The sequence below is a fragment of the Lissotriton helveticus genome, chromosome 5_1, assembly GCF_964261635.1.
Source record: "Lissotriton helveticus chromosome 5_1, aLisHel1.1, whole genome shotgun sequence".
NCBI classification, from domain to species: Eukaryota; Metazoa; Chordata; class Amphibia; order Caudata; family Salamandridae; genus Lissotriton; species Lissotriton helveticus.
Genome location: NC_136065.1, coordinates 779,937,472 through 779,952,072, shown reverse-complemented (window position 1 = coordinate 779,952,072; position 14,601 = coordinate 779,937,472). Strand labels below are relative to the sequence as shown.

The following is a 14,601-nucleotide window of genomic DNA, read 5'->3' as shown; positions in this document are numbered from 1 at the left end:
ACTGAGGCCCTCTCATAGAGAATCCTGGTAAATCTGTGGCACTAATGAGAACTGGTAGTTGTGTTACCACGCACATCACAAAATGCTACCCTGCTAACAAGGACATGACCAGGATCCTTTCCTTGTATTTGTCAACATGTTTCAGCACACATTTATTCAGTCTAAATGGGTCAGGCACGTTCATCAGGACACTAGATTAAAACTAGGGAATATAAAAGGTGAACACTGTCCCACCCCGTACCATTGTAACATTTGTAAAATACATACTCAAGATATCAACCGGATCGCATCTTGTGATAAATCAGACTAGGCTGATATACCTGCAAAATATAAAGAACCCGATCAATTTTATGCCTAACCACTGATAACATGATGGTCAACCCAAGCTGTGTTAGCCTCCTCAGTGAAAAACATGAAAGTATTTTACTGGAATATTAAATATAACTTGCATTGGTAATCTGCACACCTTGTTGACTTACTTATATCATGAACCACCGCCACTCAGGTGAAGAATTGCCTTCATTGATTAGAGGCAGCTGTGCTCCTCAAGCCTCCTTCTCTCCTGTGGAGTGGAAACTAAAACCCGGAGTGGATTAGTTCTGTACAAATGCGGGTAATTTGCCAAAGAGAACATTATTATAACTTTTATTTTGGTGCCGTACTTAAAAAGGCGAGTTACTGGCTATTTACTATTATCTCTTCAGGCAGAGTCAGTCTGCACTCATCTGCTGAAGAATAATATATATGTGTATGTTTTGGATGGATGTTATGATTGACATGTATTTTTTGTCAATCTTTACTATTATGTCTAACATTAGAAGCCTTAAGCATGAATAACTAAATCGAGATCCAATCATCCACTGCTAGAAAGCTATAGCAGGGAAACAGAAAGGTTATTTCTTACTTCTGTTTCATTAGCAGGGGACGTGCTCTTTTTCCTTGTGTGCCTCCCGCCTTACCTGGGTCTGTGAAGACCTGAGACTGGTATTTGGCAGTCTCTCCTGGTTCTCCACAGCTTGAAGAAGGCAGAATATTGAGGACAGTGTTGTGCCTGAACCAGTTCTCCATTCCCTGTAAGCAGACGTTTCTGCAGACCCACAGATACTGGAAACAACATGCCATGCTAATTAGCAGCCCTCAGCACACTGGGAACGCAGCGCTGGCTCTGTGGTGGTGGGCGGTGAAGGAAGGCTCAGTGGGTGGTAGGGGTAGTTGGCATCATGATAGACATTTTTTCGATTTGAGTGGGGAATATGCAGAGGGTGGTGGGTGGGTGGTAGCAGGCCATCGTTTTTTCCCAATTTGGCTGGAAATACTGAAGAGGGTGGTAGTGGTGGGAGGCAGGAAGCGAGGAATTTTATATATTTGGGCTAATGGGAGGTGCAGTGGGAGAATGAAGTGAGGGTGGTGTGAGTGGGTGGCAGAACACATTTTTTTTTGGGTGGGTTGGGTAAAAGTACAGGGTGATTGGGTGAGGGGCATTAGGCCAGTTATTTATATGTCCCACTTTACTTCTCTGCCTCTACATATTAGGGGTTCTAAGTGAGCCTCTACATATTAGGGGTTCTAAGTGACATTATAGAAAACTTATGCTTTGCTCTTGTTGTCTATTTCATGTCACTCAGAGTCCTTGGTGAAGAACATTACTGTTATTCACTCTTTCCCATCTCTAATACTGTACAGTGGCTCCAGGGTTCACACTTTATAGTACATGCTCATGATATGCTAAGTGTTAGTGCCACACCACCTTAGATTTTGTCTATCTATGGCCATTTTTCAAACCCATCTCTGTTTTCTCTGACATTCTGGGTCAAAGATGCAACCCTGTTTAGATGTGCCTCTTCTTGTGTGGTCCACATGGTGTCATTTGGTTTATCTCAAGATGGCATGCTAACAACAACTTTGTAATCTGCTTTCATCGTGGTTGTTCTTGTGTTCCATAAACCTGGTATTTATTGGTCTAGTTGTCATAGCGTAGGGTAGTAAGCATTTACAATAGAAAAAGGGCATGTTGAAGTTTGCAAAATGTCCATTTTCCATGGTGTGTGCACCCCAGGACAATGAACTTACAATCCCAAGTTTGTTTAGAAGTGCAACAGTTACCACAAAGTTAAGGTCACAGTACTGTAAGTATGTTCCATATGGTTTGTTTACTTAATTCTCCATTGGATTGGTACGTACTTCTAAGTCCCTTAGAATGTTGACTTTTGTGAGTGTCCTTTTTCCACAAAAGGGTAAAGCCCAGTGATGAAGCATGCCACATGTGTGGGTGACAATCCAGTATTGTTATAAACAATTTACATAAAACATAGCCAGAGGCAGCCCTAACCTTCTTACTATGTCCTTGTCAGGGGTCTAGATAGGGAGAGTAGTATTTTTGGTATGCTTGGGTAAGACAAGGAATACGTACTATCCACCATATACATTTGCCTATCTCTCTCCTCCATGTTTAAATGTGAATGCATTATCACATAAGATCATCACGGAATGAGCTCAAATTTACTGTCACATCTAGAGTATATTTCAGAATCAATGCTTCTTAAAGTTTTTACATTTATAAGAGCTCCTTTCGTACATTTCGTCTTTCCCATTCTGTACAGAAATATTACTTCATTACAAATGCGGTATTGCCAGGTAACTTTAAATGGCGAAATGTGTTAAATGTGCAGTAACATTCTCCTTTAAAACATATTTTCCCTTGGCTACATGAGGGCCTAAATATCACGTTATTTCATACTGAATATCACTGAGCCGCATGGTTGTCCCACAGTAAGTAATATATGTGATTGTCAGGTACCCCCCTTAAAGTATTACTGTGTGTCAGATATTCCACAATCATATGTCAGAGAGTGTGAGTTCATTTATGTAAATATGAGACATATGTCATCCTTATTAAGGCAGATTATTCTATATTTAATATGATTAACTTCCAAGTCAATCCTATATTTAGCATGCATGAGGGGCAGGATTACACGAGTATAACTAATTTCATTTCACTATATAGTTTTACAGTTAGTTCCACTGAGTAATAGAACTCTTCCATTTCTAGTGCCGCTAATCTTCAAATTATTGTGAACTAATCATCATTACTTGCATATTACTTTGATTGTGAGGCATCAGCAGTGGCAGACTTAATTTATTTCAAGTGCAGTGCCGTGGTAGCATAAAGATAAAATAATGCATCAAATCAAAATCAAATATTGCATCTATCATCACAGTGACTGGAAAAAAAATAGCAAATGACAGAAAGGTAAGATGCAACAGGATGTCAGGAAATGAAATTAAGGCTGTGAGATAGTAAATTGGATGAGGTAAGATAGGAAAAACACTTACCAATGAAGTGCAAAACAAGAGAATGGCAGCGAGTGAGAGATAAATAAGGAAATAGGACACTGAAAGATGTTATGAGATAAGGATTGAGAGAGTAAGAAAGAGAGGGAATCCAAGAGCCAAAAGTGAGATGGGATGAGAGGTAAGAAAATGAGTGGTTGGGAGAGAGGTGAGAAAAGGGTGAGATGTAGGGAATGAAAATCAACTTATGACAAGGGAAGTGATGGTGAGCCGTGAGACAAAAACAAAGGAGGGAGGGATGTAAAACAAGTAAAATGGTGTGCAATAAGAGAAATGGAATGGGAAGAGAGATGAAAACAGGCCAAACAAGGGATCATATGAGGAGTAATTGAGGGTAATATATAAGCAAGCATTGGCAAAGCCAGTAGGTTTCGTTTTTATGCAAGATCTATTGGCTTTGTCAATGTTTTTTTAAACATGTTTCATAGTAGCACCAGCTGCTGTACACATGGCTTAAAGTAAAGAAAAAAGTGCTAGCATGCGGCCAGTGCTGAAAATGTCATAGTGCTTTGTTTTTCTTTACTTTAAGCCATGTTGCATGGCAGCCCAAACTTCTATGCACATGTTTTTGAAAAAAAACCTTGACAAAGCCAATTGATGCCGCATAGGCAGAACCTATTGGTTTTGCCAGTAGTTGTGTAATATCCACAACAAGCATTTGCACACAATAGCACATATATAGCGAGGGGAATTAAACGGGAATTTAAAAGAATCACTGTGGAGAGGAGCTCGAGCTGTTGGTGTGTTAGGGAAGTTATTTTCTTATTCTAATGCTATGCCCTTCTGCAGCTTCTGATACCGCTGAACCTAAAGCCCTCGGTTACTTCGCCCTTAAGAGTATATGCTCAGCCATTCTCGGCCATTTGAAGACTGTAAGGAGCCTGGAATAAGTTACGTGTCCCACGGTATCAGTACACAGCCCTCCCCGTTTTTTGCATTCTAGGACTTCGAGTTCTTCATATATTTGAGATGAGCTAGTCCTATAAATACCAGAATAAATACAGAAGAGTGGAGGGTGTGGTAACTCCTCCCACCGACCACACCACGACCACAAACCGTCTGTGTCAGAATGCAATGTTAGCATAGATTGGTTGCTTTAGTATTTTTTATTTCTGCAATTCTGTGTTTCTGGGCTGTTGAGGATTTGTGAGAATGTTGTTGAATCTGGACTTTAACCCTGATAACAGAAAAGCTATAAACTCGGCTCCCTTGTTTCTAGACATTGTGTGATCCCAAGCAAATTGTGTGCTTAGAAATAAACTAAATGCCAATTTGTAAATTGTATAAAAACTAGACCCGTAACTTGCCCCAGAACTTCATTATGCCCCTACAAAAGTAACTTTGTCCATTTTGAATAGAAAGTTGCTCTATTTTGCATATTTTGAGTAGTCCCTGATTTCTGGCAAGAGTGCCTATGCTGTCCGCAGGACAAGAGAGATTCAGTGGGGCAATGGAGGTCGGCAGTAGGAAGGGTGGGGACACTAAGATACGTAGAAAAGGTTTATCAGCGGCAGTAGCGGCTGCCGCCGAAAACGACCTGTGGGGCAGGGGTAGAAAAATCAATAAAATGACTTACCTGACTGCTGGCCGCTGTTTTTCCTCGCCTCCGTCTTCTTTTCCTGCCAGAAGCAGGAAACACACACAGGCTCCCCAAAGACAATCACGATGCTGCTGTCACCAGACAACCGTGTTGTGATTGGTCTGAGCACTGTGGTTCGGCGCTCAGATGGGGACTATGAGCCTGTGCATGTTCTCCACCTAGGCTGTACAATACAGCCAGTGGAGAACATGCTGTACAATACAGCCAGTGGAGAACATGCAAAGTGCGCATGACTGTTTGGCCAGCCCAAGATGGCCGGCCAAACCTTCATACGCACTTAAGTGCCCCAACCACTCCTCCCTTGCTGGCTTTGACGACAGCCCAGACCCGCCCCATAAACCTCCCTCATTACAGAAAAATAAATTGATAATAACGTTAAGTTATTAGCATTTTTCCTTTTTCACTGCTCAAGAAGCAATGGGCCACATAAAACAAAGTCAAATTCATGTTTCTTTCACATTATCTCACACAAACCATTTACAAAATAAGCACTACAAGCAACATCCACGATTTAACAATGGGCTTGAGTTCCAACCAAATTATTGTCCAGAGTTAAAGTGCTACCTTGCAATAAGAATATATGAAAGCGCTACACAACAGGCAATCTTCTAAAATAGGTATTTTAGCAAATACTGTGTTTTAAATATTGTTTTTAAAAAACAATGTAACCAGAATATTGACTACCACATCATCTTGTGTGCTACTATATTCTGGTAAGTATATATGTTCATAGCATTTGTGGCTGTATGTTTACATGCTCTGCATACTTCTGCCATCTAGTGTTTGGCTCGTATATTTGCAACTTGATTTTCTTCAAAAACTTCTTTCGAGTCACAAGGTGTAGTGACTCCTCCCTTAGTTGATAATGTACACGGGCACTGGCTCCATTGTTAGATTGTTATTTTCCATCACGTTCGGACGTGTACCTATCGGCGCCACGATCAGTACATAATTGTGCTTACTGGTCAGGCCCACTTGACTGCGCGACTCCCGTGTCATGGAAGAACAACACTGGAAAGTTAATCTCACTTCGTAGTCGTTGACGAACAACAGCTATCGCACTCGTATCGGAGCCTTTCTGCTAGGACCAACCATACATCATCTATGGTGTCCCAATGACAATAAAGCCAGGTCAGTGATGGAAAAGACTCCCTTTCAGGAGTGCCCCTCCTAGTCATCCTGGACTGACCGGCATCAAGCCTGCGATCGCTGCCTCTCTCATCCGAGTGCGTGACCACGTGCCAGGCCTGCCTTAACTTCCAATCAAAGAAAACCCTACGGTATCGATGTAAATAGAGGTAGGTTCATCTGAGAATGCAGAGACTCTTGTCTTCTCAGATGACAACACCCCGACATCTTCGGAGAATGCAACATCAAGGTGAAGGAAGAAGCCAGCCCTTTGGAGGCTCAGCTGGTCCAATCCACTTTGGAGGAGACCTTCGCCCTCTGAATCTGAGGGAGAATGCCATCAAACCCCGAGGTTCAACAACTATCAAAGACTTTTGTTTGTGAGTATGGTCACCACCAACTCACAACCGATAGCCACCCAGAGACCCAGTGGACAGGCAGAGCATCATCTCAGTGATGGTCGGGCATCAAGCTTTGGGACTCAGCAGCAGACTGTTGGGTCACCACTGCCTTCAGGCTGTGGTTGGCACTGACAGAAGCCTTCGGAGTATGTAGCGCTCCCCTCTCTGGCCACAAAGTCCCCGAATAAGCAGTGGCCATCCTCAGAGTTATGGACGCTTCAGTCTCGGGGTAGGGAGCACATCTTCATCAAGTGACCAATCAGGGCATGTGGTCGCAATAATAAAGGGGCCTCCATGTCAATTAACTAAAGCTTCTGGCCATCCAGTTAGCTCTCAGGCTTTCTTCCACCAGGTTCAGCAAAAAGCAGATTTGATAAAGACCACCATCTATTATCTCCAAAAGCAAGGTGGCACATACTCACATCAGCTCTTTCACACCATCGGATACACCTAATGGCAGAATGCCTTTCGGGCATGGACAGCGCAGATCTACTCAGCAGGAGATGGAAAAAGGTCCTCTAGTAGAAACCCCACCTACAAGTCCTATTCATGTACTTCCCCCATTGGGGTGTTCCCAAAGGCCGGGCACATTGCCTCCACCCAAAACGCGAAATGCCAAAGTTTCTACTCCCAGGTTCCATTCCCACAGTACATAGGTAAGGCTCTATGGATGAATTGGTCAGGGAGCTCTTCCTATGCTTTTCTTTTTCTCCCACTCTTTCCGTACATGGTTGGAAACTTCGGTAAACCTACCTCATTATCATCATTGTGGCTCCCTTGTGGGCAGACAGCCATCATTCTCAGCCCCTCTAGAGATGTCAGTGGTTCCCACGAGAAGCTCCCCAGTAGGCCGGACCTGCTTATGCACAATCTGGCAGTCCTACACCAGACATCTCAATTTAGCGATCTGGCTTCTGCAGTCCTAGAGTTCAGCTAGCTTAACTTCCCTCAAGAGTGCATGTCTATCCTCATTGAAGCATGGAGTTACACGGTCAAGTGGAAATGGTGTGTCCTCTATTGGATTCTTAAGCACATGGACCTGCATCTCAGGATATTGTCTACAACCTGCTTCATTTTCAGAAATCAAGTCTAGCGGATACTTCCATATACCTTCACTTAGCCGCTATTGCAGCCTACATGCAGAACAAGGAAGACTTAATTATACAAAATCGCTGTCATCAAGGTTTCATGGAAGGACTCATCTGACATATTCCACACCTGTCTGAAACCTTAACATTGTCCTTACCAGACTCATGGGTACTCCTTATGAACCCATACATTTGTGCCCTTTACCGTTCATTTCCTGGAAGGTTGCTTTCCCTGTTGCCATCACAAATCTATGGTGCTATTTATGGTGCAGGTCCTCTCCCTGGCAGAGCCTTTCTTTCACATTCATAATAAAAAGTATTGTCCTCAGAATCAACCCTAAATTCTTTCCTATGGAGGTATCCCCCCCTTCCGTCTCAAGCAAACCATAGATTTCCCTTGTTTTCTCCCACAACCAGTCCCTGTGGCAGAGAGTGCCCTTCACCACCTTGATGCCAAGTGTGCCCTCCTGTATTACATTGATAAGACAAAGCCCTATTGCATAACTCAGCAATTTGTTGGTGATTTCGACAAACCACACAAAAGGTTATGTTTCATCAAAGGCAAGCAGAGCAAAATAGATTGTTTAATGTATCTTAACCTGTTACATTAAGGCTAAAAGAAATGTGCCTGTTCCACCCAGGCCTCATTCCAGTCGCAAAAAGGATCAACTATGGCTTTCCTTGGAAATATACCCATAGCTGACATTTCTAAGGCAGCTACACGGTCCACTCCACAAACATTCACCAAGTACTACTGTTTGGATGTCTTGGCGTGCCAGCAAGCAGGTGTTTGTCAACTTGTTCTTAGAACTCTATTTCAGTCTTCTGCCACAACCACCGGTTACCCACCGCTTAGGGTAGTACTCCTTTCCAGTCTATTCAGAACATGTGTATCCACAGCCACACATGCTACAAACTGAATATGTTACTTACCCTGTAAGCATCTGTTCATAGCGTGTAGTGCTGTACATTCACGTGTCCACCCACCTCCACAGAAGCCTGTGGTTGTTGCAGTTGTATCATCTTTCACTTAAACTCTCTATATATAACTTCTTGCATGGTATCCACACTTTCTTTTCTAACGCTCAATCTTAATGCTCACCCACTGTACGGAAAACAATCTAGCAATGGAGCCCGTGCCCATTCACATTACCAACTAAGGAAGGAGTCACAATACCTTGTGACTTGAAAGACTTCTTTGAAGAAAAACAAGTTGCAAACTTCTGAGACCAACACTAGATGGTGAACGAAATCACAGCATATGAATCTACAGTACCACATGCTACAAACAGATGCTTACAAGGTAAGCAACTCACTTATAGAGACTTTCAGCCAGCCCTTTTTCATCCATTGGTCTGGTATTGTGTCATTCACATTTATTTTTCTCCCACTACAGCGTACAGCTTGTGACAGTGGGTCAGCGTTCTTTAACAATTGGCAAACTTCATTGTGAGTGATGTCCTTTCACAAGGAGCAGGTCCAAATGTAAAATAGTACAATGGCAATGTATAAGTTTTGAGACCCAAACATATGTTTGCATTTAGCAAACTTTATTTTAGATAGATATGGGCTAATAGCTCCGCAATAAATAAAGTTTTGCAAAAAAAATGGCAAAACAAAACAAGCATTGACAAAGCCACCCATTGGCTTTTCCAATAGATGTTGTATTCGATATTCTAACAACCAGCCATAAAACAATGTCCATGCTTCTCCTACAAAGTGTGGCAGTGATATATTATTCTGTCTTTTATACACTAAGAAATGTGAATTATTCGTTGTGTCAGGCTCATGGCTGATTCCTTGATCAAACCTCAGAAGAAGATTATTATTATTATTATTATTATGTGAGATGTGAGATTTCCACAGAAATAAAAAATATAAGAAAGATTCACTTGAACATACAAAATGTCTAATTCGCTAAGTCTGATTGGGCGTGATACTCGATAGTGTTATTCACAGAAAGACTGTTGCTGTGTAGCAAAAATAGCAACCTCTTCAAATTCCGCGATACTGACGACATCTAAAGTGCCGGGTGGTGCGAGAGATAAGCAAATACGGGCGAAAACAAAGGGATTGTGTGCCGCAATACAGAAGGGGTGGAATGTGGGGAAAGGAAGTGAGCTGACTACAAGGAAATAAAGTGAAAAGGGAGATGTGAAAAGAGAGGGAGAAATAAAAGATATAAACAAAGAAAGAATAAGAGACGGGTACAAAATAAATGGAGTGACAGGGGTAATAAAAGAGAAGCAATGAGAATAACTGAAAGAAATGGCATTAACGGCAAGGAAAGAAAGAGGCGAGGAAGGTGGGGTAGCAAATAGAGGTGAGGTAAAACAAGAGAAGATAGAAGGAAAGCTGGACTGAGGCGGATTGAAATGGAGCGCGAGCTGAGAGAGCGAAGGTCCCTCAGAGCGCTGTTCTTGAGGCCTGCACGGAAGAGGAGCTGGCCATATGTTTGTCAGACGGCAGCTTCTTGCTCTCACTCAGCAGTCCTGACATGGGGCCTGGGGGGGGGGGGCGCGTACCTTCTCCGAGCACTGTCAGGGTCCACGGGAGCACAGACAGACGGCCTGTTTCCATATTCTCTGAACATCATGTGGCTTTAGCTAGAAATATGCGCCAGAGAGCTCCTGGAACACCGCTACTGGAGCCAGAAACGTGACCCGGGGTGTGACGGACAGATGGCAGTGCTAAGGAGGGACGGGAGGCCTGACGCTGCATACCGCAAAGCACGCACATATTCAGTGTATATATGATGTGCCTGGAGGAATGATGAAAATACCAGTTTGAAATAAGTTTGTTCGTTTTTCAAGTGAGGATAGCAGTATTTCTTACTGTTTCAAGTGAGGATACTGGTACTTCTTACTTTTTCAAATAAGGCCAGTGGTACGAATTCATTTTTAATGGGAGTATATTGGTACGTCTTACTTTTTCAAGTAAGGCTAGTGGTACTATTTACTTTTTCAAGTGAGAATAGTGGTACTTTTTTCAAGTAATTATAGTGGTATGTCTTACTTTTTCAGGTGAGGACATTGCTATTTCTTACTATTTCAGTTGAGGATACTGTTACTTCTTACGTTTTCTGGGGAGGATAATGGTACATCTTACTTTTTCAAGGGAGGATACTGGTGCTGCTTTCCTTTTCAAGTGAGGATAGTGGTATGTCTTTTTTTTCAAGTGAGGATAGGAGGATAGTGGTATGTCTTACTTTTTTGAAGTGAGGATACTGGTATTTATTACCATCTAAATTCAGGATGCTGGTACTTCTTACTTTTTAAAGTAAGGCTAGTGGTACTTCTTACTTTTTCAAGTGAGGATGCTGTTACATCTTACTATTTCAAGTGATGATATTGGTACTTCTTACTATTTCAAGTAAGGCTAGTTGTACTAATTACTTTTACAAGTAAGGCTAGTGGTACTTCTTACTTTTTCAAGTGAGGATACTGTTACATCTTACTATTTCAAGTGATGATATTGGTACTTCTTACTATTTCAAGTATGGCTAGTTGTACTAATTACTTTTACAAGTAAGGCTAGTGGTACTTCTTACTTTTTCAAGTGAGGATACTGTTACATCTTACTATTTCAAGTGATGATATTGGTACTTCTTACTATTTCAAGTAAGGCTAGTTGTACTAATTACTTTTACAAGTAAGACTAGTGGTACTTCTTACTAGTTCAATTGAGGATAGTGGTACTTCTTACTTTTTCAGAGGTGGATACTTGTATTTCATACTTTTTCAAGTAAGGCTAGTGGTACTTTTTGAAAAGAGGATAGTGGTATTTCTTACTTTTTCAAGGGAGGATACTGATACCTCTTATGCTTTCAAGTAAGGATACTGGTACGTCTTATATTTCTAAGCAGGACACTTGTACTTCTTGCTTGTGGGAGCGAGGATACTGGTAATACTTACATTTTCAAGTGAGGCGGGTCGCACTTCCTACATTATCATGTCAGTATATTGGTACTTCTGGCATTTTCAATTGAGGCTACTGACACTTCTTACTTTTTCAAGTGTGGTTACTTCTCACTAACCAAGTGAGGCTACTCATACGTGTAATGTATTGCTGGGGGGGTCTCACCACTTCTTACTTTTATTAGGTAGCGTGCTGGCACTCCTTTGCGTGCCAACAACTCCTTTGATTGAGGAAAAAAAGCTCAGAATGAAGTACTTACGCTGAGACAGACTGTCTGAACATCTTTTATTTCCACCTCAACCCCTGCTCAGAGCTATAATAAAAAGTATATTGAAGCACAAATGACAGAGCTCGGCAGCAGTCAAACAGCCCAATAAAAGCCCTGATGTTTCTAAACAAGAGTGGCGATGAAAGGCGCCACACTTGTAAGGTCTCACCGAAGAGCACTGTTTCCAGTCATAGATTAAGAAAAAGACACATATGTGAGGATGGAACAGAGAAGGGCACAGACTGTTTCACTTAATAAGCAGTTTGTCTGCTACAAGGAGCAGTTATTGTCTCAGAGCACACTCAGCCTAGCACTTCAGAACTTGAAAGTGTCTTTGGCTCATAATGACAGACAAGCAGGTTTAGGGTGATATTTGTGGGCTGAGATTACATTTCTCCATTTCCCAGTACTTGCCCCTGTGCCTTGCAGCGTGCCGTTCCATGCTTCAAGCCATTTCACTGAACTGTCACCAAATTGTCGCAACACAGCAGGGGACGCACCTTGCGGGTTTGTTACCAGGTCATTCCAAAGGCAGATGTGAGGGGTACTTGGCAGTGCCAGGGTCCGCCTCATGTTCTCGACCAGCTGAATCCTGTGATGAGGGAAAAGAGGGCACGAGGGCTGGTGGCATGGGAAGCAAATGCCAATGTGTTTCTGCAGCTCACTTATGGCAGCTACCTGCTTCTGTCAGGAAGAGTGTCACCTCTCAATGGAGAATTTTGTAAACCATAGGCATAATTTCAAATGTCATCGAGGGCAAAGTTATGGCTTAATTTTACAGACTACTGGAGCAATGTGATGGCTCGTTGTAGTGTCGTTTCAGTTGTGCGTTTGTTCTCATTTTAATTTTTGCATGGAAGAATTTAAATCAATCTGTGGCTTCTCGTAAATATTAAATGTAGTCATTAACATTTTGTGATGATGAGAAAAACAGGACAGGTCGTAACAGTACTTTAGTTCCTGATGACCCATACAATAATTGTTCTAAGAGCCACATCACAAACTCCTGCGATACCTTTCATTCATCACTCGTGTTTAACATCCATTCTTCATGCATCAGTACTCTGTACTAAATGTACTAATGGTATCTGTGAGTACCACTGAGCACACTAAGACAATTTACTTCCCACCTTACCCAATTATATATTATTGGCTGCTGGTCCCCAACCTCCTGAAACTGTGGAACTTGTGGCATTGTCTTTCGTATCTCAGATATTTGCTAGTGCCATCCAGTTGTAACTTCCTGAATATTCTACGTGCGGTACCACAGAACGCAGTCACACTCTAAATTGATTCAGGATTCTAGGAAAAAATAACATACACAACTCTCTGGGTGTGGGTCCATAGTTAGAAAAAAGGTCCAACACTGCTATTGAGACATGAGCAACAGCTGTGAGACAAGGGTTTTTGCTAGTTTCAACCCCTTGAAAATCTGTCTTGCAGACACAGATGCTACAGATCCTGCACAAAAAGTGAATGGTGAATGTTTGACTGAATCCTAGCCACTGTCAGTTACTTTGACACACTGCTTTCTGTCGTTAATAGCTTGCCTGGGGCATTGCAAAGAGAGGCCAACCATATGCAAATTAGCTTTGCCCTTGTCTCCACATAACAGTCTAGACTAAAGTGACAGGCCATTTCCCTTCTGAACGTTGAACACACTAACCACTGACCAGTTTGAATAGATCACAGAATCTGTGGTGTTTGTAGTCTGTAGAATATTTTGATCACATGGTACTACTATCTAAGTATAAATTTATGGATGGACAAATGTATTTATTAGCTGAAACAATTCACCTTTGCTCAGACAAGAAACAGGGAAAGTAGATGTTACCGCTCTGGGAAAGGGGGAAGGGTTCGGGACAGTAAGTGTCTGAAAACCGCTTACAAACGTGAAATGGAGATCTCTGATCCTGTTCTGCCAGCTCTTTGCTAATAGTGCACTGTTCTTTGCGCTGTGTTTGTTGTGTTGATTTTACAGTGCCTTTCTCTCCTGCTGTCTTACACTCTTTTCCTTTCCTTAGTCTTGGATGCCACCGGGGACGTGGCTCTCTACGCCGGCCTGGTGGTTGCTGTGTTCATATTCATCATTCTGCTAATGGTCATCGGTGTAGTGGTTTACCGTCGCCACTGCAGGGAATTTGACACTGACATCACAGATTCCTCCGCTGCTCTCACCGGAGGCTTCCATCCAGTCAACTTCAAAACCTCCAGACAAGGTAAGAGTCAACCTTCCAGAGTACACTTAGATATGCCTCTTCATACCACTCTATGTGCCACACTAGTTGATGCACTATACTAGTTAAGTCTGTGATCCTCTGAAAGAGTCAAAACAAGGCTGATGAAGGTAGACAGCCACAAATCCGTTTTCAACTCTGAAGGGCGCATTTCTTTTCTTTTGTTTGGTTACTGGTAACTCTCAGTTCAGTGATAGAGCATCAGATGATGCCACAGTCTCCATACATTTTGTATTTCAGTGACACCATAAAGAGCAGGGCTTTCTCATAGGATTCTGTAGGCTGCCGTTAAACAACATCAGCTAGGCAATAGGTGCTCTCTAAAAAACGTGAACAAACATTAAAAACCAGACTTGAGACTATTCAGTGTCAATAGCTACTATTTTAGGAAATTAAAAGGGTAATCTGTCCAGCTTATAGTGCACCCCACATGATAGTCGCCCACTATCACAAAAAAGATAACATTACAAGCAAACAATTGAAAAAGGAGCCACCCCAATGTTTTAATATATTTTTTTTAATTCAGGTTCTTTGAATTATAGAAGAATAATATATTGTCAAGCATACAGGATTGTCTATAAATATCACATCATCAATCATCATCAGTTCA

General features: G+C 42.0%; 1 protein-coding gene across 1 annotated transcript in view; it reads left to right on the top strand.

Moving 5' to 3' along the window:
* The window catches only part of UNC5B (unc-5 netrin receptor B), a 388,353-nt gene that overhangs the window by 314,642 nt on the left and 59,110 nt on the right, over window positions 1-14,601 (top strand). Inside the window, exon 9 of the mRNA XM_078643253.1 lies at window positions 13,779-13,973. Within this exon, the coding sequence (XP_078499379.1) occupies window positions 13,779-13,973 (195 nt within the window). The remainder of the gene's footprint in view (window positions 1-13,778; window positions 13,974-14,601) is intronic.